Below are 26,616 nucleotides of genomic sequence, written 5' to 3'. Positions count from 1 at the left end.
GTCTTAATTATTTGTCAGTTAAGATAAATATAATGTAGGTATAGGGACCGTGCGCGTTGGAGGATCTGCCATCTTGTGGCCTGAATCGTAACCATAAACATGTACATTTACACGTCACGTGTTTTCTTGCGCATAGTAGGTTCTGCCATCTTGTGGGCTACATCGGAACAATAAAAATCACATTTATTTACGTCTCGCGCCAAAAATCTGACGACTCCTGTGCTGCCTCCTACAGTTCATGCACGCTCCCAATAGGCAGGTATTATACATAACATAATAATCTATACAATAGGGAATACCCTGTAATTAAGGCATTTAATACCTAATATTGTTTTGTCACTCATAGGGAATGTATTAGTTTACATTATGGTAAAAAAAGGAAACTGCTTTCTAAAACATTGACATAATTATATCTAAGGCACTAAGAATGGTGCTAGTTCAGTGGTGTCACTCACGAATTCGAGCCTATAGTGCAGTCTAACGTAACTACATATTTGCGACCAATCGCGCGCGTGATGCGAACTCATCAACCAATGCGTTGTGACGTTAGAATGCGCGATTGGCTTGAATTCCTGAGTGACAATACTGAACTAGCACCATTCTTACATATGTCTACGTGCTAAAAGCTCATATTAATACTTAAACCAACAGATTGTTAAATAATAGGTTTACCATTAACTTAGGCAGTTGGTAAGAAATTATGATGGTATGCATAGATTGAAAGTTTAACTGCGTGAGGCTGATTTGTATTATGCTAAGTAACATGCGCGGGCGCACACACGCCGGTGCCATTGTTGGTAAAATTCGTCGCATCGTCTGCGCAAGTCGTATGCAGTGTGTTTCATCTTGACACACCAGAACCTAAATGGTTGCATACTGTGTGGTTAAAGAGGAATTTCGTCCTGCGGACGCTTCGGCTGTGGAATGAGCTCCCTACCGAGGTTTACCTGAGGGGCTACAGTCAGGGTAATATCATTGGTGTTGCAGGCGTTCATAGGCTACGGTTACTGCTTACCATCAGGCAGGCCGTATGCTTGTTTGCCCCTGACTTGGTATAAAAAAACCTATTTCCCAAAAGTCAGCTATGTTCTTTTAGAAAATCATTACACAAATTCTTTACCAACTGCCTCAGATATGAGGCAAACTTAAACAGTGTGAGAAATATTAAATTTAGTATCAATCATTAATACTTTTATGAGATTGCTTGCACGCTGGAAGTGTTTCTCAGACTGTAGATGCCGCCAATAACTAGGGTTTTGTTGAACCACCAGAAGAGAGTCAGTAAGACTGCAAACACAATATCTGCACCATTGTTCAGGAAATTTCACGATTTTTACACATTAAAACTTAATATGTGAATAACTCTCGTTTTTATAAGTTAGTAATCATACTTTACTCTACATTAACACATTCACTGCCGGGAACCCACCTGGTGGGCGCTCGTGAACTTTGTTCAGATGCCGGACAACCCGCTGGGCGGGTTGTTTTGTACGCAGCTATAGACCACCGGTTTCTGGGGTAGTGCGCCGGTTGTTATCTGGCAGTGAATGTGTTAATAATAATTAGTTTTTTTTAGCATTAGAAAAAGTGTGAATAACCTTGATGTGTCTCTGTTGAAAAACACTAAAAAAAGTAACCATTACTTATGAAACCAAAATAATGTAATATGATTGTATATGCTATGTATAATTCTTACACATTTGCAAAGTATTTTTCATTAAAAAGAAACATTGAGATTGCTTACCTTCTTTCTTTTGCTAAAAAAAAACAAGTATAGATAGTAATTCACGGTAAAACACAGCCAATAATAACTATTGAAAAAAAGAGTAAGGGCCAGTATAGATGGTCTGCAATTTACATGGGAACCGCACACTTTCCTTACAAATTGCAATTGGGTTACAGTCTGTCTGTACAGCTCTAAGTAGATAATTCCTGATGAGTGTTAGATAAGCATGTATTTTACTCGAACAATATTCAAAAACAAAACAATACATAATGTCATGACTCATAGTCGATAATCATTCTCACCTGAGCTTGATTTCAAAAATAATATAATTTTTAAAAAGGATACGTATGACAACCTTTTCCCAAGGCTCCACCATGTACAATTCAGTCGCCAATAAATATCTTTGGTACCAATAACTAAAAAAGATTTGGATCTTTTTCATTAAAGACATCTTAGTGGGACACTTGTTTTCGAATGTCCAATGTTATAAGACTGTTATCGGTGTTGTAGATTACTGGTTGGGGGTATCAAACAATGAGTTACTACAGCTATAATCGCGTATAATGTTATTTAAATTGTTAATGTAAGCAACAAAAAAGGTTACTTGAAATAATACGCCTTGATATTGAACGTCTGACATTGACATAATATGACTGATACGATATGAATGACAGCTGTCAATTTTTTTCGGCGCTTCGGTTGCCCATACATATATACTGTTTATCGTTTATCCATGTTTATCATAGATTATAGGATCACATAGATGTGTTATACGCGTACGCCTGTGAGGGACCGACAATACGCAACAATGCGCAAAATTAAAAACACGTTTTAATATTCCTGACAACATACTAAAAAACAACCTACGTAATTTGGTCGGGTTATTTCTTGCCCACCATAAACCGTACTAAAATTTACGGTGGGGAATAAAAAAAAATGAGACTGACAAGGACAAACAATCATAGCGCTTTCTCTGCTACTCCTACTGAAAGTTTTATCAGAGTATCTCGTTCGGTCATCTGCCGGCTCTATCATTTCATCTCTATGCTTATTGCACCTCGATGTTTATTTATTAAGGGCGTTTTGTTTCTTATTTTTGCAGTAGTCTGTTTTTACAATAGGTATTATGCAAACTTAATAAATATTATGCAAACCTCTGCGTAGGGGGCGCGCAACTGGCACAAACAGTAAACTAACCGCCTTGACGCATCAGTGTCATACGTATTTATTCGTAATAATTTTTTTTATAGTATATTGTTCTTTAACATCAAGGATTTATAAGAATGAGACTGGGCCATTGCTGCACTCCCGCCCACTTAAAAAAAATCCATGTTCCAGACTCCTCTCTGTGTGAATGTGGAGTAGACGAAGGTGACTTAAATCACATTTTCTTTGCTTGTCCTTTATATAAACATGATGATTTTTATGTGGATCTCTTAAGTTTAAAAGTTTCTTTTCCTACTCACATTTTCGAGTTGTTGCAAATTAAGGATAGGGACACTTTGGTGGCCCTAGTTTCTTTTTGTAATCTTAACAAATTAAAGATTTAATTTCAATTGGCTCATTTATTCCTAGTTACTTATATATTGTACTAATGTTTTGATTTTTCTTTACATCTAAATTTACTATCGTTCCTACATTCTCATTTGGATTAGCAACCTTGTGTTTGATAAAAATTCGCGCCCCCGAAATACGTTTGTTATCATATATAAATCGACATGACACTGGCAATCAACAGTAAGCCATATAAAAAAAAAAAAAACATCAAGGATACACGGAGAGAGGACTGGACTGCTAGCTTTCGTAAAATGTTATAACAGACAACTTTTCAGGTGAGCCACTAAACAAAATGTATTTTAAGCAAGAATATACTCGTCATTAAATTAATATTATTGTACCCTTGTCGTGGTTTGTTATCGGGTTGTGCTATTTGTGGCAATACTGTCAAACGAAGCGTCTGTTATTCCCCGTTCTGTATATTAGTATATTTCATGTCATCCACGATCACGCGCAGATTTGTCAAATCTAACCTTTATTAACATGACTATACGATTCAAAGTACACGTCGTAGTTAATGACATGATGTATATGTTTACTTGAATAAAGTCGGTTGCTTTCTCGCTATCTGATAAGAATTCAAAGATTATTGGTACAAAGTCTAAGATAGATATTGCATTAGGGATGATGACACGTGTTGAATTTTATAACTAAAGTATTTTATAGTAAAATATATAGCAAAGTATCACAATAATGTGCATATATGTACGTATATTAAAATAATATACTTACATATGGAAATGATAAAAAATACAGGACTAGAAAGTTTCAAAATTTAGTTTACAGTACATATGGGGCTACTTTTTAGCACTAGTGCGAGAAGTAGCATATTACGTTACTGTGTCGAACATTTAAAGGGCCATATGTACTGTAAAACGTTGTACGATACATGTGCGAATAGGTAATTCGCAACTCGTGTCGATTTAAAACACTCCCTTCGGTCGTGTTTTAATTTATCGCCACTCGTTTCGAATTTCCTATTTTTCGCACTTGTATCGTAATGTACTATTTTATTTATTTATTTGGAGATCCAACAACTGTGACATGAACATTAAAAAACTCTCTTTTATTACAAGTGCGAGTCGGACTCGGTCACCGAGAGGGTTCCGTACTTTTTAGTATTTGTTGTTATAGCGGCAACAGAAATACATCATCTGTGAAAATTTTAACTGTCTAACTATCACGGTTCATGAAATACAGCCTGGTGACAGGCGGAAGTACGGACGGACAGCGGAGACGGATTTTACCATTTGGGTACGGAACCCTAATTATAGTAGATACAGATATTTTTCCATTGAAAAAGGTAAAAAGTAATAATACCATTCGATTCCTTACATTTCAAACTTATATAAACGACCAACAAAATCGCAATATGCTTGTTTTCAATATTAAGATGGATTCTCAGTCGGACCGTGACGTCACGTTCAACTATCGTTTTGTTAGGAGCGTTTCATGAGTGAAATACGACTGTCGGACTTTGACTATCATTTCTGACTTTTGTATTGCTTTAATGCATAATCGTAAAACCAAACCTGATCGGCTGATACTATTAATGAAAAAATCGTCATCGAGCCTATAGTGGTACATTGTAAACACATTCACCAGACTGCGTGATTGTTGCTCTTTCGAGTGATGAGACTCATGACTAAGCGAATGGCAAACACTGGTGTTTGAATGCCGAAAAGCTAGTGCGCTCTCTTCTATTCACCTCGTTATTCCTCGTACAATGCAAGAACGTACTAAGATGTCAATCTCGCAAAAGGCGGGTGTCATACAAAATGTCTATGTTGCTCAAAAGGCAATAAAGGGTTGTATTGTGCTTGGAGTTTCTAAGAGACTACTCACTACGTACGACTCCACTAGTCGGCTGACTTACCGGCCATCCGGGCGTCGATTGGCCAAATATATAGTCATTATATATTTTTATATTTATTTATTTATTTCCCATATAGGTATACAAGATACACTTATGTCCGTTCATTATACACAACTAATACAAACCTATTTTCGGGTTGTACTCTTTAGATCATGAAATTCATAAAGATAAACAACTTATACCTTCATTGTCAGTCCGATCAAAAGTAACTTTCCATCGGAACTGGGAAGAACCGCAGTATCACCAGATCATGTTGCCACATGCAAAAACTATATCGGTGTGCCGGGTAAGTACCTATACGTCTAAATATAAGTACTATATATTAGTATATTCTTGTAATCTGTGAAGGTATATAAACAATTTCCTGAGGCATGAAGAATCAGTTCTACCGAGTAATCAACTCTGTTCAGTACGAGATAAAATAAACAGTGAGTACCTTTTTTATTCAACAAGATGGACAGCTCTAGTTTCTTAGGGCCGGGTAGGTAGCGAACGAAACGGTAATGTCTCTCAATAACTCTTCCTTATAAGTGCGACGGAGAGACATTAGCGTTTCGTTCGCTACGGCGCAAACGATTTGCACCTTGACTAGGCCCCCTGCTTTAGACGGTTACAGATCAGCTGGAAACAATCCATTTAGGAAAATAATTGCATTTCTTATTGTGTATTTAATTCCAAACATACTTTCCTCTATTGTATTTCATCAAAGAGAGAGAGAGAGAGAATTATAATTATTTAAAGTAATCATGGAAAAATTCCCCGCTTCGAGTTATATTCGAACTTGAGAACTTTAAAAACACCGATCCGATGTCTCTTAACCAACTGATCTGCCAAGGCTTAGGTACCAGAAGCATGCTTCTCAATTCCTTCCTTTTTGTTTACACGCCTTAGAGCGTTTTCACATTGTCCGATCCGATGTCGGCTGTCGGAAGGACGTAGATTGTAAAATATATGTGCTCCTTTGTTTTTATTTATGCATTTACTAAATCATTATTACTAAAAAACGGACTTCATGCCATATGGCACTCTCCCGCGGCTTTTTTGTCATGAACACCTTCCAACATCCGATATCGGATGGTGCTTCCGACAGTTTTATATAAATAAATAAACATTTATTGCAGAATTAAATTTCCATGTTTTTATATAGTATATACTTATTACTAAACCTATGTTAATAACTATTTTATAATGTAGTACATTGACTATTCATGCATGCATTGAAGGCTACTCCAGTACTGCCAGAAAGCGCCATCTACCCTGACCGTGTGCGTGTGCGCGTGTGTGTGTGTGTGTGGGGGGGGGGGGGGGGGGTGTTTTAGCTATATCCGACACCCGATATCGGATCGGAAAATGTGAAAACGTTCTTAGGGAGGCGCATAGCGACATCTATCGTAAGAATGTTCTGTCTTAACGGCCCCGGACCGGTTAGAGCGATTCGAAAGGTCGCAAGTCCAAGTTTTCCCATTAGTAGAAAAAGCTTATTAAATATACAGAAAATACAAAATTATGTTGTAAATTATTTTGTATGGCAACTTGGCATCAAAAATATTTATTCTGGATCCTTATTTTATTTTAAAGACTTTCGATGACAGACCAACACCATAGGGTTGAAGCGAAAAGCAACGGACGGGTGGACAGAGATAGAGATGGGAGAGAATTTGCCAGACAGATGAACATAGCCAGACTGTAAGGATACTAGGAACCCTTGACCACTAAATCCCAGAAACTTATATTAAAAAATGTATTTAAGCTTTTATTTAACTTGAAAGGTATGTGTTCGATTTAAATCGTGCGAAATTAGACGAACTTCCCAATTATTCGATTGAACTTAAATTTCACATACATTTGTATTTGTCACATACTTGGGTGATAATGGAATATTATGGTACGATCGATCTGATGATGGACACAGGAGGTAACCATAGGATCTCCGTGGTAAAACAATGTGTTTGTTTGGGTTTGTTAGAATTGTCTCAATGAGTATTAGTTCCCTGTTGAAAGAAAAATACAGTCCGCGATAAATCATGTATAAAATTTTTTTTTTTTTTTACAAAGTACTTATTGTAAATTACTTTATTTCAGAAATGCCACCCACACCTGGCCAAACTTCTGAAAAGCCGCCAACTGTAGCTGGTGTTGCTGTACTCGCTGCTGGTAGTGCTGTGGCCGGAGTTATTGGATCTCTTGTCGGGTGGGCTTCGGGCCAGGGTGGAAAAAATAAGTAGTTATTTACTGCTCTTGCAGCATTATGATGATTGTATGAAATAAAAAATAGGAATAAATATGTTGTTTTTTTTATAAGTACAAAAATACTTAAATCTTTCTTGGTCTCGCTTCACACACCTTACAAATCAGTCGTCCTAGCTGGCTGCCTAACTAGGATCCAAAAAAATCCTATTTAGTGCAGTCAGACTCTTCCTATATAAAGGCGGTTACACTTACGATTTAGGATTCTGAATTAAGTAACATGTGTGAAGCGCTTTACAAATATTTATTAATGTGTAAGTTTAAATGTGTGTTAGTTGAATTATACACAGATTTTAAAACAAAAGTTGTCATTCATGTGAGCATAAAGTGTGTCTAAAGGCCCATCCAGAGGGAATGATCAAATTGACCAAGTTTATCTGAAAATAAATTGGCGTCAATTTCATCTAGCGTCCACATGTACACAATTTAATCACCAATCTTAGATCAAAATAAAACAAATGCTCTCAAACGCGCAAACTAGTGTCGAAAATTGGCATTCTTTCGTCCGTACCTCTGTTTGATCAGTCGTAATCTTACAATCGAATGTGAGCCAATTTCATTTTTGCGTTCACACCACCTGATTTCAGCAGACAATTTTATCAGATCAGGGAAAAAATAGTTACGTCTGGACTGACCTTAAGCTAACTTTGCACCGACATAACAAAGTAAGGAGTGTCATTATTTAACGACATATTTTCATAGAAATTTGACATTAATGATGGCAATGCAATCATTACACATGGTATGCAGAATTCGATTAGACTTGCGTGTCTATAGGCACAATGGTGGTCGACTTGCGAAAAATGCTCAGAAGCACTAACTAGATTGTCCGACTCTAGCATGTTTATTAATTTTGAAATGGCAACACCGGGCGAAACTATCGAGGTTATTTCTACAGACTGATATCATATATATGCTACGCACATACAAGTATAGTATGTATTACGTAGTAGTTACTTATAATTATCTACGTCAGTGTTGCCAGGCGTACGATAATTATCGTACATGTACGATAATTTGGGCTCCGGTACGATGTACGTTCCAAAAAGCATTGTCGTACGTATTTGAAGCAAAATACGACACTTTCCCTCAGAAATTGGCCACAATTAGCCACCTTTTGGGTGTTCGGCTTCTTGGTGTCAGTCAAAAATGTCGAAATTTCCTGTAAGCCGTTCGGATCTGTCACAAACATATAAAAATATTAAACTGATGTTTTAGCATTTTAGACGAAAATTTACATTGGACCATAGCTTATTTTGCAAGAAATTTTAGGGGTAGTGCTGTTTTGACAGGCATACGATTTTTTTCATCGGATCGATAATTTTAGAACTCAAATACGATAATTCTCTTCCACTAACCTGGCAACACTGATCTACGTATTATTTCAGTGTCTGCGGAATGTCGACTAAACCACTCGCCAACGGAGTGCATTTGTTTATTTAGTGTAATTGTGTAATATTGCGGTAAGTGTTTTTATTAATCGGTTTTATTTAGCTTGACCAGTTTGTTTGTTTATTTATTACAAATGTAACTATGTATGTAGTGGGAATAACCCGACAGAAGGTGGCGATAGGAACTCTGTGATAAAACAACGCGACCTAATTGTGTTTGGGGTTTTTAGAATTGTCTCGATGAGCACTAATTGCCCGTGGAAAGAAAAGTGCCAAATACTTATTTTATTCTATAATCAGAAGAGGTTAAATCGAAAATGTGTCTTATTAGCCAAAAAATGCCTATACCTACCGAGGTACTTTTTTTCGGTTGTATTTGTCAATATAACTGTTGTAAATCGTATGACGGGAGTATAGGAGTATGATATTTGTGTGCTATATTAATGACTAATCGGGCGCGTTTACTACAATAACAAAAGAAAAAGAATATATAGATTCAATAAAAAAGAAAGATCTGTATTTCGTGTTTTTCGCATTCATAAAAAGTATTGCGCCAATTACATCCACCCTTCTCGATATCAAGCCCGAAATCAGTCCCGATTTCGGGCCTGATAATCGTTTTCCGTTTCACGGAATATCAGGACATCGTTAACAATATTTTAAATGTAAAAAATACTTTGTCTCTAATTGATAATATCTCTAATTGAGATAAACACAACCTATAATCTCGAATCTTAATAATAATCAAGCAATTTCAAACGGTGAGGGTTATGTTGCACAATATTTTATTATTTTACATTTATCATGCTCGGAATGAGTCATTGTTGTTCTATGATGTGCGCTAAAAGTGATACGTTTTGCGCGCCATATCTTTTATTCTCCTTTAATTTATTGGCTTATTTACGCATCATCTTATGACACTATTACACTTTGTCATGATAAGTAGAGTTAACTTGTGGTGATATAACATCGTATACATTCTTTGGTTTCAGATATGGAAGGGGACGCGAATAATGCAGCACCTGATGCCGTCGTTGGAGAAGTCATTCATAATGGTATCAGAATAGGTAAATACCGTACTTTAGGTATACAATTTTACCCTTACACTCACTGACAGAGTAGGCAAAAGACATTTTTTTTCCCGCCAGTTATCGGCTTGGAGAAATTTTGCCGTGATTTAAATTGAAATATTGTTTTGTGAAGGTGCAGGTGTCGCTAGGCCGGTTCAGCGAGTGGTCGGTGCAGCGACCGGCACGGCTGTGGGAGCGGCCGTGGGTGGGCTGTCCGGCGGCCCGGCGGGCGCCGTCGTCGGCGGCGTTGTCGGATACTTCGTCAGCCGTCAAGCCGTCAGGGATGACCATCAGGATTAACGTAGGTTTAAGGCATTCCACACAATTTAGCTTAATATTTGGCTTGGTCGTATCGTTACCGTGACATGGGCGTATGGTGAAAAATCATCACTATTCATTATTTTTTATTATGAGAGTTCTTGTAGTAACGAAACGGCCACATATTTTGACTAAGGTGTAGAGTTTGTGAAGTTAAGGCTTGTAGAAGTTGTAGAGTTAGAAGCTTGGCTCTACAAGAGAACTGATAAATTTTTGACAGTGCGAGTGGTTTCGTCTTGGCAACATTTTCCATGAAAATGTTTTTGGTGGGATTTCGCTTCTTTTTGTAAGATGCTTATGACAATCTTCCATCCCCTAATTTAAAGAGTTGAGGCATCTTTTATACAATGTGTTTTTACTAATTCCCCATAAAAATTTCAATCCCCTTTTCCCCCTGACGCCCTTTTCACCTTTTCACCCTTACGGGGTGATTTTGGGGTTGAAACTATTATGTCCCCTTCCCTATAACAAAAACTATCTAAATACCAAATTTCAACTAAATCCGTTCAGCGGTTATTGATTCCCCATACAAAATTCCAGCCCTCCTTTCACGTCCTTTAGGGCCTAAAAAATTAAAATTTTAGAATGTTTTTGTTATTTGTGTACTGATTATATCTTACATACCAAATTTCAGCTTTCTAGGACTTCAGGGTTTTGATGACTGAATGAGTCAGTGACGAAATCGTTTTTTGTTTATGAATAAAATCGAAAGTACATAAGTTCACTTTAAATATCTTATCGCGAGAATTTTGTTTATCTGGTATAATTCAAACCCTTGGGTTTAAAAAGACGTCAAAGCGCTTCGAGAAAAGGTAGGTAGTGCCTTTGCGCTTGGCTTGACTCCTCTTGGCCCCCGCCAAGTAATGCCCCCAGATTAAGGATCAAGGGAAAATAATACTACGTGACGCGAATTTTCACAATTTTGTATTCCCCTTTAACCCTTCGGTGACCGCTCGTAGAATTTGCCGAGGCACCCCCAATTTAATTTGTTTCCAAAATAAGCTGTTTTAATTCACTTCATATTGATGATATGTTTATTTTGCAGGAGCAGACGAGACTACGACACATACGTACGGAATGTCAAACAGAATTATATAAATATATACATGCATAGAGATAAAGAACGATAAGCGTGACCATCTGTTGCTTTGAACTACTTAATAAATAAAGTGATTATATTGAAACAGTGTAATTTGAATAAATGTATACTTCAATCGATAGCTGGATCAATTATTTAAATCTTAATTAGGTATCCCATCTAGGGAATGTCATCTCGATCTCGTGAAATCTCGAGCGGATTTTCGAGATTCAATCTCGTTGACAGAAAATATCGGACTTTACAAACTTGATCGAGAACTCGAATAATATTTTTGAGATACAAGCGAGATTGAAAAATTGACGCTTGTATATAACTTTGTTTTGACCCAGGAACGAAAAGAATTTTGATCCAGGTTCTGATATTAAATGGGACTGGTTTTGACTAACGATAAAAGCGCTATGGCGCGTTTTGTGCGAAAGAATTGGGTGGACTAAGCGTGCTCACAATTAACCATTTATATGATTTTGGATCGGTTATCCTTTATTTTTCTGTATGTCAAGTACACTAAATAGCTAGTTATATAATGAATGTTTTTAGGCATTTTCTTCTTTCAACCCCTTTTTCACCACCTTAGGGGATGAATTTGCAAAAACGCTGAAATTTGTTTTCTTGTATTTTAATATTTTTACGAAGTTTTGAATTCCTAGCTTAAAATTAAACTTGAACCCCATACAAACTTTCATCCCCTTTTTAACCCCCTTAGGGGTTGAATTTCTCAAAATTGCTTCTCAACTCTTGTACTCTTTATAAATGCAACCTAGTGTATAAATTTCAATATTATAGCATTTGCAGTCAGTCAATCAGTTAGGACACGTGCATTTATATATATATATATACTAGCTGTTGCCCGCGACTTCGAACGCATGCATTTGTATGTTAGTGGTTATATACATGAGCATATAATATTATGCAGCAAAAGGTAGCAGTAGGGACGGTTAATCACTTGTTAATAATTATACAACGCATGAGATTTGTCTGACACAACCTACGAAGTTTCAAGCCCCTAAGTAAAAAAATTGTTCTCGATATAATCCCTCTCAATCCTTTAAGAAGATTTTCAATTTTTTTTCACTAATTTAGGGGATTAATACAAACTTTCAATGAACGCCATTTTAACTCCCTTGGGGAATTAATTTCTAAAAACGCTGAAATCACTTTTCTTGTTTCCTATTATTGTGTCTTATTGTTTACGACATTTCAAGATCACGAATTACAAAAAAATTCATTCCCGATGCAAACTTACAACCCTTTTTTCACTAACTTAGGGAATGAATTGTCAAAAAAGGTGATATGTCTCAGTTTTCGTCTATTTCTATATAGAGGTAATGCCTGTTTACCAAGTTTTAAGTTCCTAGCTTAAAAGAATACCACATATAAATTTCTATCTCCTTTTTAACCCCCTTAGGGATTGAATTATCAAGAACGTTAAAATAACTTTTTTTAATCTTCCATCATGTTTTTCTATGAAGTTTTAAAGTATTTGTAATGGATTCAAACTTTCAACCCCTATTTAACCCTTTTAGGAGAAGAATTTTTACAAACGCTGAAATTATTTTTGTTTTATTCTAATAATATGCCCATATACAAAGTTTCAAGTCCCGCACTCAAATAAATGTTTGACCTCCATACAAACTTTCAACCCCTTTTTCACTAGCTTGGGGGATGAATTTTCAAAAACTCTTAAAATAGTTTTCTTTTCTTTTAATGAAGTACCAATTTACAAGTTCCTAGCTTAAGTTAAATTTTAAACCTGATACAAATTATCAACCCCTTTTTAACCCATTTCGGGGATGAATTTTTAAAAACGCTGATATAACTTTACTTGCATTCTAATAATATGTCGTGATACAACGATTCAAGTCCCGCACTCACAAAAATGTTTGATCTACATACAAAATTTCAACCCCTTATTCACCACCTTGAAGGATGAATTTTAAAAAACACTGAAATTATTTTTCTTCTTTTTTAATCAAATATCTGTTTATGAAGTTTCAAGTTCCTAGGTTAAACTAAATTTTGAACCCCATACAAACTGTCAACCTACATTTAACCCTTTTAGGGGATGAGTTTACAAAACGCTGAAATACTCTTTTTTTTCCAATACTAACAATATGCCTTTATACAAAGTTTCAAGTCCTGCACTCAAAAAAATGTTTGATCTCCATACAAACTTTCAACCCCATTTTCACCAGTTTGAGGGACGAATTTTCAAGAACGTTGAAATTACGTTTTCTTCTATTTTAATAAAATCCCTTTTTACAAAGTGTCAAGTTCCTAGCTTATAATAAAACTTGAACCCCATACAACTTTCATCCCCTTTTTAACCCCCTTAGAGTTTGAATTTCTCAAAATCGCTTCTGAGCTCTTGTACCTAAGTGTAACCTAGTGTGTCAATTTCAACTTTCTAGCATTTGTAGTTTCGGCTCTGCGTTGATGAGTCAGTCAGGACACGTGCATTTATATATATAGAATATAGAATTATGTTGGATACGATACTTCATGTAAAAATACTAATTTACATGTGCCGAACGATGTTTCCCGCTCTAACCCATAGCCGCGTTCTTATCGGACGTACGTTGATTAGCTTGTTAACAGAACAGGGAACCCCCGCAATATAGCTCAAATGTTGCCACATCTGTAAAATCTAAAGCCCTGTACTCACAGGCCCTCTAGTCTTTCTAATGTCCTAGAATTCATAAAAGGCCTGTTTTAAACTGAAGTTAGTTACAAATTCGCCGGTTACCTGTTTTTTCTAACCATATTCGTTAAAAAGAGAGCTATATATATTGTAAATTGTAGCATAGTAAAACGCGCCCGTTATTTACACGCTATTATGTAAAGCGCTTAAATGACGCAGCGCCCGCGCATTGACTTGGACATTAAGAGGTTATATTGTGTAGCTATTTCAGATCGTTGCGAGCTGTACGTGGAACCGACTGTTGATCAGACTTGTGCATCAGAGCATAATATACAAGTAAGTGCTCATTTAAAATATTGCAAAAAATATGAATTATTGTTTATTAATTATTGTTCAGTCTCCATTCAGACAACATTGAATAAATTGAATTCGACTTTATTGAATAAATTATCCGTAGTCTTCACTATTCCAGTCAAGTTTTCGATGTCTTGCACAACATCAGTTAGATATTTCTTATAGCGATTTTTAAATTGTTTGTGATTGGATCGTTCTTCCTGATCCTTTTACCTATAATTATATTTAGATATGTAGATTCGTAACGAATAACAAATAAGACCGTCTAATGAGATAAATAATTAATCGATTTATGTATTCTTTAATTCTACTAAAAAATTAGGGTTTAGTATTTAATATATACATATTTAGTATTTAATAGATAAAGATATAGGACCGTATTTAAAAACAAAAATCTGGAAGCAAATTTCAGTTTCTATGAATATCAGTCTATGTCGTTGCATACACTTAGCCTTTCCGACACTTGGATAATATTGTCCCTATAGGATAAATACTAGGTGTACTGAGCAATCAATTTATGTACATATCATTTTCATAATCATCCTCCATACTTCCATACTAATATTACAAATGCGAACGAAAGTGTGTGTCTGTTCTGTTACCTCTTCACGCTTAAAGCGCTGAACCGATTTAGATGAAATTTAGTATAGGGATAATTTGAGTCCCGGGAAAGGACAAAGAGTAGTTTTTATCCCAGAAATCATCCTTTAAGGGGGTGAAACGGAGGGTAGAAATTTGTATCAGTAATCAATAATTTCTTAAGTAGGGAATAAAACTCAATATTATTATTATTAATTCCATTTCCACGCAGACGAAGTTGCGGGCTAAAACTAGTTATGAATATTTTTAGAACACGACGATGCCTGATGATGTCTGATGACTCACATCAGTATGGTATGGTCTGTATGTTGTGCCGATAGTGTTGATATAAGAATAAGCTAACAGGGAATTTTGTACCTTGGTATAGTGCTCATGAAGTATAATTTTGTTTGCATAGTTGTCTCTTTGTTCCACCATATCATTTTAAAAACGAATCTATCGTTTGGAATACTCGTAGGATACTTATGTTACATTTTTTTTTCGAATTATAAATAAGCGTTACGTTACGTAGAAAAATATTATACAAACATTTTTTTAATACGAATCCCTCAACAGCGCAACGTATTTGCTAAGTACTCGTATATTTTTACCTTGTTCACGATTATGTGTACGGTCAGCTTATGTCTTTTCTCTGCAGCTGACCGTACACATAATCGTACCGTATACTTTCATGAGCATTCTATTGTAATAATATAATTAATTACCTATGGTTATTTCTCGTCTTGGTACCACGATACCACCAATTTCAGTGCCGAGATTTAATTTGTGAGTTTTCTGGCAACGGTATTATATTAAACAAAGTTTATATTACCTATAAGTAAGACGGCTTTGCGGCTATCATGCGGAAGCGGTGCGCCTCTTTACTTAGCCGCTGGCGGGGCAGCGCTAACAGTATCATGATAGCGTTGTTGGACAGGTGGGACTCCCCTCTGCTGCAGCGGTGGACAAAACTCCACTCTGTAGCGAAATAACAATGTATTTAGGTTAAAATTATTTTGTTATTCCCCTAACACTATTTTATAAGTTAAATGAAAATGTAAAAATGTAACTAACAACTATGGATTTTTTATCCGAAATAAAATCCTTTTTATTTATTTATTATTTATAAGTATTTGAGAATAGTAGAGAGAGAAGAATACTTAAGTATTAGTATTTTTTCCTTGGAACTCACCCAACTTCATTTGCATGCAGAACTGTCATGAAATTTGTCGTTTTCAAGCAAAAGGTACCACATTGTCGCTTGTAATAAGGACGCTCTCTGACAGGTTATTCTTAGATACAAGCAATTATTTTCCTGATGGTAAGCAATAATGTGGTACCTTTTTCTTGGTAACGTCACAAATTTAGTATATACGTTAATTAAAGGTCCCTTCTTCATGCTCATACCATTTGACATTTGGGGACCTCGAGCAACTACCGCCATCTTGGAAAATGTTTACCATCTTGGAGAAATTCGCGTTTTACTCTGAATTTACGTTCTCTATGACAATATGGCGTTAAAGATTATTAAATTGTACAGAAAAAAGTAGAAGTAGGAGTTGCTGAATCTATCTATATTTAGTGCTTATACTTTTCGAGGGAAAATTCTCTGTGACTTAACCAGAAAGAAAAGTAATGGGTGTAAGTACTGATGATTCTATACGTCATGTCCTATACTACTGGCCGGATTTTTTCAAAAGAAATATTAGTAGCTTTCTCTAGACCTTCACAACTTTACATTTGTTTCATTAAACAAAAACCATATTTTAGTATGTTAATCATATTTTTTCTTCTAGTGCCTAAACTATTAAGCGGATTTCAAAGATACATCAGAGCCCCTAGTATAAATTTATTCGATTTCGTGACGTGACGTACGCGTTTGCGTTAAGTCTCGTTTAGTATGGGATTTAGAAACAGTACGCCAAGCGGAACGTTTTGGAAACTTAAAATCCCATACAAAATGAGAGTTAACGCAAACGCGTACGTCACGTTACGCTATCGAATAAATTTACACTATGAGTACAGTTAGGTCATTGATATGCAATACAAATTTACTAAAATGGATGTCGGAGAAATACCTATAGGAGTTAATAATGTGTATATCGGTTTTAAATGAGGTTCAACTGACATATAACATTGCTGGGATTCCTATTTGCACGTCTTAAAGTTTGAGCTTCGTGGTCTTCGGGGACCACGGTGATCAGACACCATATTGGAAAGCAAACGCCTTTTTTCTTTTTTTTTTTTCTTTTTACCCTACTGTCTCAGAAGGAGGGTAATGTTTTTCGAGCAAACGGCTAGACGGATTTTGACATTGAATACGTCAGAATTATGCTAGTGACGTCGGCTATATACATTTTGGAAATGGAGCCCGCAAATGAAAAAAGGGGGGCGGGGGATATCAAATGAAAGCTAGTAAAATACCATTTCAAAAATATATGTAACATATCCACAACTAAAACTAAAAAGTCTGATTTATTATTTTTAAGCAGTCGGTTTTTTTGTGTTTATAATAATTTTCTCAGAAACTATGGGTTTTATGTGAATATTGTGTAAGGCTAAAGGGGCCCAACAGTCTGCCGGACGCTATCGGCCTGTCAGTTGTTAGGAAATATCAACTTTTTGTTCTAACTTCCCTTAAGGCGAGACGAAAGCTAATTCAATTCCACACAGAAAAGGTTTGCCACACGTGGTTTTTGAAACAGGCGAATGTTGTTCATAATATTAAAAAATATGTCGTCTCTTACAGATATGGGGGATCAAGAAAAGGCCATTAAGAACGGTGCAACTTTTGGTACGTTGTCTGGGGATGCCCACTGATTACCAGTTCGCCGGAAGATATCGGCCTGACAGTTATTCGCAGTTGTCAGCTTTTGCGAATAACTGACAGGGCGATATCGTCCGGGGAACTGGTAATCAGTGGACCCGTTTACTAGTACGAGTATTTTTAGGGTTCAGTACCCCTAGTGTAAATTTATTCGATATCGTAACGTAACGTACCTTTACGTTAAGTCTCATTTTGTATGGGATTTTGAGTTTCCAAAACGTTCCGCTTGGCGCGCTGTTTCTAAATCATATACTAAATGAGACTTAACGCAAACGCGTACGTCACGTCACGAATTCGCATAAATTTACACTGGGGGCTCTGTAGTCAAGTATAGGAAATAGGTAAAAATAGGTAAATTAATTTTCTACGTGCCATAAATGCGAGTTCTTCAAAGGAGGCATAGTTAATTAGTTATGTTGTAATTATCTATATCGTGATACTAAAGAAAAAGTGTAATTAAAAAAATAAAAGTTATACAGGCCTCGGCTTGTTTTTAAAGTTTTAAGTGAGCGATCTAGCTGAGAAAACAATCTTGTCTTTCTGTTCTTACCGTCTTGGATTATAATGTACACTAGATAAGTAAATATTATTGTATATTTTATATTAAATAAAATAAAAAATTAAAAGGAAAATAAATTTAAATAAATAAATAAATTAAATTAAATATTTTTAGGGTAGGTACTTCTAGGAAAAGAATATTTGACTTTTGGTAAAATTCGTCAAAAAATTTTTTTGTGTGGGTTGTTTGTGTATTTTCTGCACACGACACGTTATTTTTCTTTCTTTTCGTGTCGAGAAACAATACAATGAATAAGTAAAGTTTTATTACATATTCATAATTATGGGAGTTTCCTTTCAAACTTTAATGTCTGTCAGTTAAAAAAAAATCTTGAAAGTAAAACGTAGGTAGCAGCCAATTTTTTTTCATGCGTAGGTATCCACTCTACCACCATTGACCAGGCAAGGATCCATTTCCATTATATATGTCAGCAACCAATCGTTAGATCAGGCAGATCGTGAAATTCCTAGGCAAATCATGAAACGTGAAAATCTTTGTCTCGTTCCCTGAGTCAGTTTGCCCTTCGGGCATTTGAAGGAACCTAACGAATCTATCCTACCTATACCTATCTATTGGTTTAATGTGACTTTCGTCAAAACATTACACAGGGATATTACGATCTGCCTGACCTTACGATCGGCCGCTGACATTATACAACCGTACGCTATGCCCACACTTTCTTGCAAATGAGTTGATAACAATCTCTCTAATCGCTTCTGGGCATTCTAGCTCCATATCCCTTGATCCTGTTTATTTTAGAATCGAACTTAAATTGTGTTTGTGTTGATGTGTTTAGGTTTAGCAACGGGTGCCTACACTGGGATGGCGATCGGAGGCGTCGTCGCGGGACCGCCAGGAGCGGCCATTGGCGGCTTATTTGGAGCCGCGGTGGGCACGATAACGGGCGGGACTGCGGTTGCCATCGCTAACAGCAAGAAGAAATGAGGACATTGCTCTGCAGATTATGCAAACAGTAAATTATTAACTAAAATAGATGTCATATACCAAACAAAAACTGACAAAGTCTTTCAGTGCCAGGGTAGCCTAAGGGTTCCAAGGCGTAAGCCACATAAGGGGCCGTTCATACGTAAGATCCCAAAGAACAGAATATAAAATAGTACTATCGTACAGAAACGACACGTCCTACAAAACCGAAATTTGACAGCGATTCAGGGACGAATCATGGTAACAGCATGATTTCTAATGTATGGCACTATTCCTTTCGGCTATTTAGGGTTGCCAAAATTCAAATACCAAACATTTATTCAGCAAATAGGCCACAGAGGCACTTTTACATGTCCATTTTTACAAACAATAAAAATTACAAATATGGAATCGATGAAATAAAAAATAAATGTCAAATTACACAAAAAAAAACTATGATAAAAAAATAAAACCAACAAATACTAAAATTCTTTAGAGATGTATAAGTCTCTAAGTGTCAGAGATAAGATAAAATATAAAAAAAGATATTAAATTATCCTTAGAGATGTAGAGGGTCTCCAAGGCTTGAATTCTTATATAAATAATTAAAAGACAAAAAATTAAATTAGACAAGAACCGAATGATAAGTGTCTCACGTTAATGCCACTCAAAAGTAAAGTTACATACTTATAACATAACATGTAGCCCGTGTAAGCTTAAACAGACCGGTCTCCACAAACAGCACCCGTTCACGAGTATGACGTGTATCTCAGCCATCGCCTCCCTCAACCTTCATTCGGGAAAGTGGCGGGAAATTCAAGTCATTATCTGTGGTTATGCACGCATAGGGACGTCAAGTTGTGCCAACCCTAATAATTGCTCGGAGCAATGCTGAGCCGAACGGAGCCGAGAATGCCCGAAAGGAGGAGTGTCGCCCCACCGCCCAAACATGCGCAAAGTTAAGATTATACCTTGAAAACCTATTATTACAGTGATCTTCTAGTGGAAGGTCCACTTTCCGAGTGGGTTTTGAGATCAAAATCTTAAGTAAAGATGAACGACAAAGAAAAATTTCGAGATGAAATCAAAACTGATAATTACAAAAAGTCCAAAATTAGGTACTTTAGATTCTTACGTAATAAATATTAAACAGAGGGGAGGGGTTGGCATATTCTTATTTTTTCTTACCAGGGGGGTCAAAAATGGCCAAAATTGCAATAAATAGCACATATTTAAGATGAAGCCGCCGTTTCGAATCCGGCCTCCGCCACTGGAGGCCTTTGTCATTATTTTTTTGGTAACTACTTATATGACATCAATTTCAGTTTATGATTTATAAATAGGAGTGTGACCTCTTTAAAAATACAAATTAAAGTACATATTTAGGTATCAAAATATTTTGATGTGTTCTGCAGATTTTACGAAAACAAATCATGTATGTTTTTTATTGGCATTACTTTTAGCTATAAAGGTGTCTTATAAATTATATGTTATATTTTAAATTTAAAATGTTGCTTCATTTCATAGCCATCTATAGTACATTGTTAACCAAGAGATTGAAAGGCGCCCATTTCTTCCCTTTCACCCGAAACACTCTACTTTTCATGTCGAATAAGTACGAAGAAAGTAAAATACATGTACTATGGAACGTAGAGTTAGGAACGAAATCTCCATGTACTAAAATGTGTCCCTCAAAAAACTTTAAATAGGTGCCGCAACAATACCTAGAATATTTGAAAAAAAAAATTCTAATCATAGACAGCGCACTTTACACCGTCAATAACGTCTAGGTTCTCTCTCGCTACTCTAGCGCTAGTCTGGAGAGTTTTGGAACTATTATTTAACAGCTGTACACTTTTGCAACAGTTCTGCCTATGGAGATTCCATTCCTTAATTCAACCTTCCATATACATGTGGAAATATAAGAAAACACGGCTAAGTATACACTTCAGAAGTATTTCATGAGCGTACTTGTAATTAACAATTTAGGTAAAACTAGCGTTATTTAAAGCGACTTTAAGAAATAACATGAAATTTGACATGAACATTTAAGTATCATATCTGGGGGCTTAGCCAAGATGGCAATCGTACATCGAGAAACGCTAAACGAAAAGATGAAGTGTATCGGTATGACAGATGCTATGAAAAGTCACGTGACTATTTCCATACATTATGTTTTGATTGGCGTTTTCTATCAACGGCTGTCATCTTGTACTAGTTTTCGTTGCAAAAAATTGTAAAACTAAGAAATTAGAATGAGTAGAAGTTTGTTTGAATGAATGAATATGTTTTTATTTCATGTAACCATGGACAAATTCTATAAGTAGAACTGTCAGACCAAGATAAGTTGGCAGCAATTTTAACAGCCCAGACATTGGAAGTGTTATTTTAAACGTCATAATTTACGTTTACTTAACACTTACACAGGCCGGGCTATCAAAATCGTCGCCAATTTGGCTTGGTTGGACTCTAAAAACTAAAAGGTTAGTAGGTTACACTTCCAATATGTTTGGGTTAGCGTTATACATTACTATTCCAAATTTCAAATCGATAGCTTAAGTACTTCTCGAGATATTTAGAATAGGACGGACGGAGTTGCACCATAAGGATTCCTTTAGTACCTTTTTGGTACGGAACCCTAAAAACACTGACAGGAGAATGCAATCCCACGCAGTGCCACAAGTCGGGAGACTTAACCCTGTCTCCTATAATTCGTAGGATGCTCTTATTGTTTTTACACCACCTTCAAAATTTTATGCCAAATGTCATGTCATTTGTTCATGTCGTTTTAAAATGAGAATTGATGAAAAAATGATTATTTACAGTAACAGTAGTTCTTTGGTGAAGAAAAATATAAGTTGCATTAATTCCTTTAGGCAATATAAATCAATTTCAACTCAATTTCAATTTCAATATAGTTCCCCCAGGGGGTGGAGAGTTCAAAAAATAGTCACTTTCGTACAAGAAAAAAGTACAGCGTACAGCGCCAGATCTTGAGATTACGTTAACCAGCGAACGAGTATGATCTAATATCTAATGGAAAAGTGCCAAGGTGATTAGGCGATCAAGATAAAGCTATAAACGAATCTTAAATATGGCAACATTTTCTAAAGATACGACGGGTATTCCCCTTTACCTTCTCTGTTCATTGTTTAAGCTGTAATGTACGTAACAGACGGCCGTAGGTATTGGTATAGGTATAGATAGATAGATAGAATACTCTTTATTGGCACACCTCAGTAAAAATATACAAGAAAAATAAACAATTGATTAAATTATTATTATTATTTGTATGTCTCTTACAAATTCTCGGGACCATGGGGTCCCGAGCATTTTGAAGGCGTGCGTGGGGCCGAAGCCAACACGTAGAGGCCCCTTGTAATAAGACAATTTACTCTAAAAGTATTGTGACACCAACCGACGATTATCCCTGTTCACACTATAGCAGTGCACCCACGGACAAGCCCAGGCTAGTGTAGGACTATTTGTAAAAAAAAGGTACAAAAAGAAACCGGGCTATTGGGTTGAGTTGCTAGTGGACTGGTAACCGAGACTATAGAGGTGACTATGGCACCCGCCCTGATCATATGTTATTATTATTATTATTGGTTTTTTATTTTGTTTTCTTTAAAAAAATGTAACCGTAGATCCGTACATTAGTTGAAAAATTAACGTGGGCACCCTGGTAGAAAGAAACAGTTGTCTCCCATCTCCCTCGAACTATCTCGCTAGGTAGGTTTGCAGGCAAGAAAGCAGTCTAGTTAAAAAAATACTTTGTCTATGGTAGCATGATCCAATGGCTTGTAATTATGGCAGCACTAACGCAGCATTCACATTATATTAAAATAAATATTATAACATCTTTAACAGTATCTGTATATTAAAATATAAATAAATATCTACTAATTATTTTAGTTTTACTTAAAAAAAAAAATCAAATGTAAATTTCATTTACTTATTTAAGTTATTTTTTTATGAATTGGTAAAGTTGTTCCGGTATTTCGTGGAACGGAATATTCGGGTAGTCCCCGCATCCGACACAAAGGACTGATGAAATATGGATAAAATAGCCTGGGCGTAGTCTGAACTCTGAACGCGGCCAGAGCGGGCTCTGCTCTTGCGCAGTTTTTATATTTGAGGTTATTTACCAGTGAAACTTTACGTCCAGAAGGATTATCTGAACAGTAAGTTTTTAATTGTAATTAAATTTTAACACTTAAATTAAATCGAACAAAACACTATTCTTATATCATTATTCTACTTATTATTTATATACGCTAGAAAAAAATGCAAAATGAGGGGCAAAGGTCACTATTATTTTGGACGTTGTCGAAATAAAGGTTTAATTAAAAAAAGTCATGGGGTTGCATTATAAAGTTCCTATTTTAGGTTGTTACTTTATGTTGCGCAATATTCGTATACTTTACAATTAGTTTGTAGGTATTTGGTTGTCTTTAGGGATTTACTTATTTAGGTCAATAATGCATTTTTGTCAGATTGTTCTCTAATAATTATGTTATTTAAAGGCGTCGCTTAATATATTGGATGCTCCATGATGAATATCATCTTTGATATTTTAATTTGGACTAAGATTTTCATAAATTATTTGATGACTCATTATCTCCGCTTATATATCTCCGCGCCACGCCATTACGTCACTCAGACACTTATCTCCGCACCACGCCACGACGTCACTCAGGCAGTCGATTCGATTGAGCCGAAACTTCAAATACATAATGTCAGTTAACAACACGTCTAAAAATATTGATACGGACAAAGTGCTAAAAATATATATACATTTCCTTAATATATGGGCAATAAGTTCGTGTATATACATATTGTTGGCACTTTGGTCGTGGCGATATTTTTAAACGTGACTGTACCATCGAATTGATCTGATGATGGACACAGGAGGCGATCATAGAACTCTGTGGTAAAGCAATGCAACCACATTGTGCTTATTAGAATTGTCTCTCTGTATTGAAAGAAAAGTACAGTCTGCGATAAAAGCTTGTATCAATTTTTTTTTCCAAAAAATGTCTTCAAACATTTTACGTGACAGGTATTCCGTATATGTAAAAATTAAATGTCAAAATGTCTTTATTAGCTCAGATGTATCTGTGATGTAGAATGTTCGCGGCCATATCAAGCAACCCTTAATATGTATCTGTATTTTTTCAGAAATGGGTAAAGGAAACAAAGAGAGGAAGACGGCAATTGAAGCCGGCACCGCCGTCGCAGGGGCCGGATACGGCGGCGCTAAAGGTATGGTACGGTATTACGGTATTACGTCATGATGTCTAGCAAACCCCACATTACGTTTTGTCATTTTTAGGGTTCCGTACCCAAAGGGTAAAACGGGACCCTATTACTAAGACTCCGCTGTCCGTCCGTCCGTCCGTCCGTCTGTCACCAGGCTGTATCTCATGAACCGTGATAGTTAGACAGTTGAAATTTTCACAGATGATGTATTTCTGTTGCCGCTATAACAACAAATACTAAAAAACAGAATAAAATAAATATCTATGGGGCCTCTCATACAACAAACGTAATTTTTTTGCCGTTTTTATAGATAATGGTACGGAACCCTTCGTACGCGAGTCCGACTCGCACTTGGCCGATTTTTTTATAATATTAGAATTTAGTGCACTATTGGTCCTTAATTTGCAGTTGCTTAAAAAAATACCTCTATACTTTAACAGTATAAGACAAATGAAGTTGGGGTTGCTGTAGAGCATCTCTCCAGCAACCCATACCGAATTCCAGTTCTTAACTTTAGGAATGAAAAATAACTTATTTTTATCCTTATTCACCTTTCATTTATGACCGGATACAACATATTTTTTTTATGTATTCAGGTAATTACAACGCAATACTAAACTTAATTACAAAAGTATCGTTAAGCCAATAAGGTTTGTCTTGATACTTTATTAATGTTTATATGTCATACTGCAGAGTTGTCACCATGCCACCGGTCAGGAAACGTTTTAATACCGTCGGTTCATCTCTGTGCGGCCTTGACCATCGGAGCTTGGGTTCTATTCTACCTCGCTGCTCCACATACCTACCGTTTTGGGGATTTTTTAATTATAAAATAATGATTTAGTACTATTTCTACCTACTTGAAAAAAATACCCCTTTAATTCGATAGTAAAAGCCAAATGAATTTGGGGTTGCTGAAGAGTATTTCACGACTCTGACCAACAACTCCTACCGAACTCCATCATCATTATTTAAGTTTTCAGCAAACGAGAGGTTGGAGAACTTAGTTTATTTACGATTTTATTCTTAAATAAGTAAACTTTGTTTAGCTTGATACCTGGTAGGTAGTTGCCAGATAACTTGCAAATAGAACTCGTATTTGTCGTACGTCGCTTAGACACGGTCAGAAAGGAAGAGCTTCACTCCTTCTCTTCTACCGACCTTCTGTAAGTGAAGTATGAGTACAAATGCAGGAGCTTGTAGACGGTCTTCCCTTACATACTATCTTCTCCACATTGACGTTATAGCACAGTTTATGCAGAAATTTATTTTACAGGTGCAAGCGCTGGTGCTACGTACGGGGCCTACATCGGGTGCTGCGGGGGACCGCCGGGGGCCGCTTGCGGGGCCGTGGTCGGCGGCATCGCTGGCGGCGTAGTTGGTGGCGTCAGCGGCTACATCGCTGGAAAAATCGTCAACGAAGTCATTGATTAAATCGATTAAGCTGTAACGCGCGAATTTATCTGGGTGCTTAGCTAAGATGACAATCGTTGACGGGAGACGCTGGCGAGGCTTAGTGTATGAAAATAGTCACGTGAATTTTCGAAGTTTCTATCATCCCGATACATTTTTTTTGTATGGCATTTGTCGACTTTCGATTGTCATTTTTGCTAGCCCCCCGGACCAGATCCATGTTTTACCACGCTGACATTGACAATTCACCGTATAGTGCTGATCCAACAATTAAACATTAACTCTATGTACCTACCGTTGTTAACTATCGACCCAGAAATGGATAGGAATTTGTCAACGTTAGGTGTCAGTTGTCAACTTGTCCACGTGGAGAAACAAACCAATTTCTTGTTTATCAACTTGTAGCTACACAGAAATTAATATTCTTCAAAAAAATTTTTTATTTGTTTTTATATAAAATTAAAATTGTGGTGAAATAAATATTTTTAGTTTGTCTTAAAAATTCTTTTATTCTTCAATCTGGGTAAGAGATTGAATGTTCAAATGCTAACGTGTAAGTACTTAACGTCATGTTGCCTGGCAACCCCACATTGCGTTTTGGCATTTTTATCAACTGAGAATTTAGTACCTACACAAGTAGTACTAATTTGTACTTGAAAAAAATGGCCTCTTCAGTTTGGAAGTACAACAAGCCAAATGAAGTTGGGGTGGCTGTATAGCATCCCTTCAGCAACCTCTACCGATTTCCAGCATAGTTATTGACTTTTTCAGCAGAT

General features: G+C 36.2%; 1 protein-coding gene across 5 annotated transcripts; it reads left to right on the top strand.

The window, feature by feature from the left end:
* Positions 1 to 2,924: 2,924 nt before the first annotated feature.
* On the top strand, positions 2,925 to 26,342 carry LOC133530966 (uncharacterized). Of its 5 annotated transcripts, XR_009801416.1 has the most exons (10): positions 5,573 to 5,587; positions 6,738 to 6,845; positions 7,242 to 8,869; positions 9,790 to 9,864; positions 10,001 to 10,168; positions 11,231 to 14,258; positions 17,605 to 17,649; positions 19,038 to 23,349; positions 24,347 to 24,430; positions 25,704 to 26,342. XR_009801416.1 is itself a non-coding variant. In XM_061869030.1 (3 exons), the coding sequence occupies exons 2-3, from the start codon at positions 24,349 to 24,351 to the stop codon at positions 25,859 to 25,861; spliced, it is 240 nt and encodes a 79-aa protein (XP_061725014.1). In that variant the 5' UTR covers positions 23,191 to 23,349; positions 24,347 to 24,348; the 3' UTR covers positions 25,862 to 26,342. The 5 variants fall into 5 exon arrangements, 1 of the variants encoding a protein (XP_061725014.1); XR_009801415.1 differs by lacking the exons at positions 5,573 to 5,587; positions 6,738 to 6,845 and adding an exon at positions 2,925 to 3,097; XR_009801417.1 differs by lacking the exons at positions 5,573 to 5,587; positions 6,738 to 6,845 and adding an exon at positions 5,431 to 5,445.
* Positions 26,343 to 26,616: the final 274 nt, after the last annotated feature.

The sequence above is a fragment of the Cydia pomonella genome, chromosome 24 (genome assembly GCF_033807575.1).
Source record: "Cydia pomonella isolate Wapato2018A chromosome 24, ilCydPomo1, whole genome shotgun sequence".
NCBI lineage: Eukaryota > Metazoa > Arthropoda > Insecta > Lepidoptera > Tortricidae > Cydia > Cydia pomonella.
The sequence above is the reverse complement of the archived record's forward strand: the minus strand, read 5'-3'. Positions and strand labels throughout refer to the sequence as shown.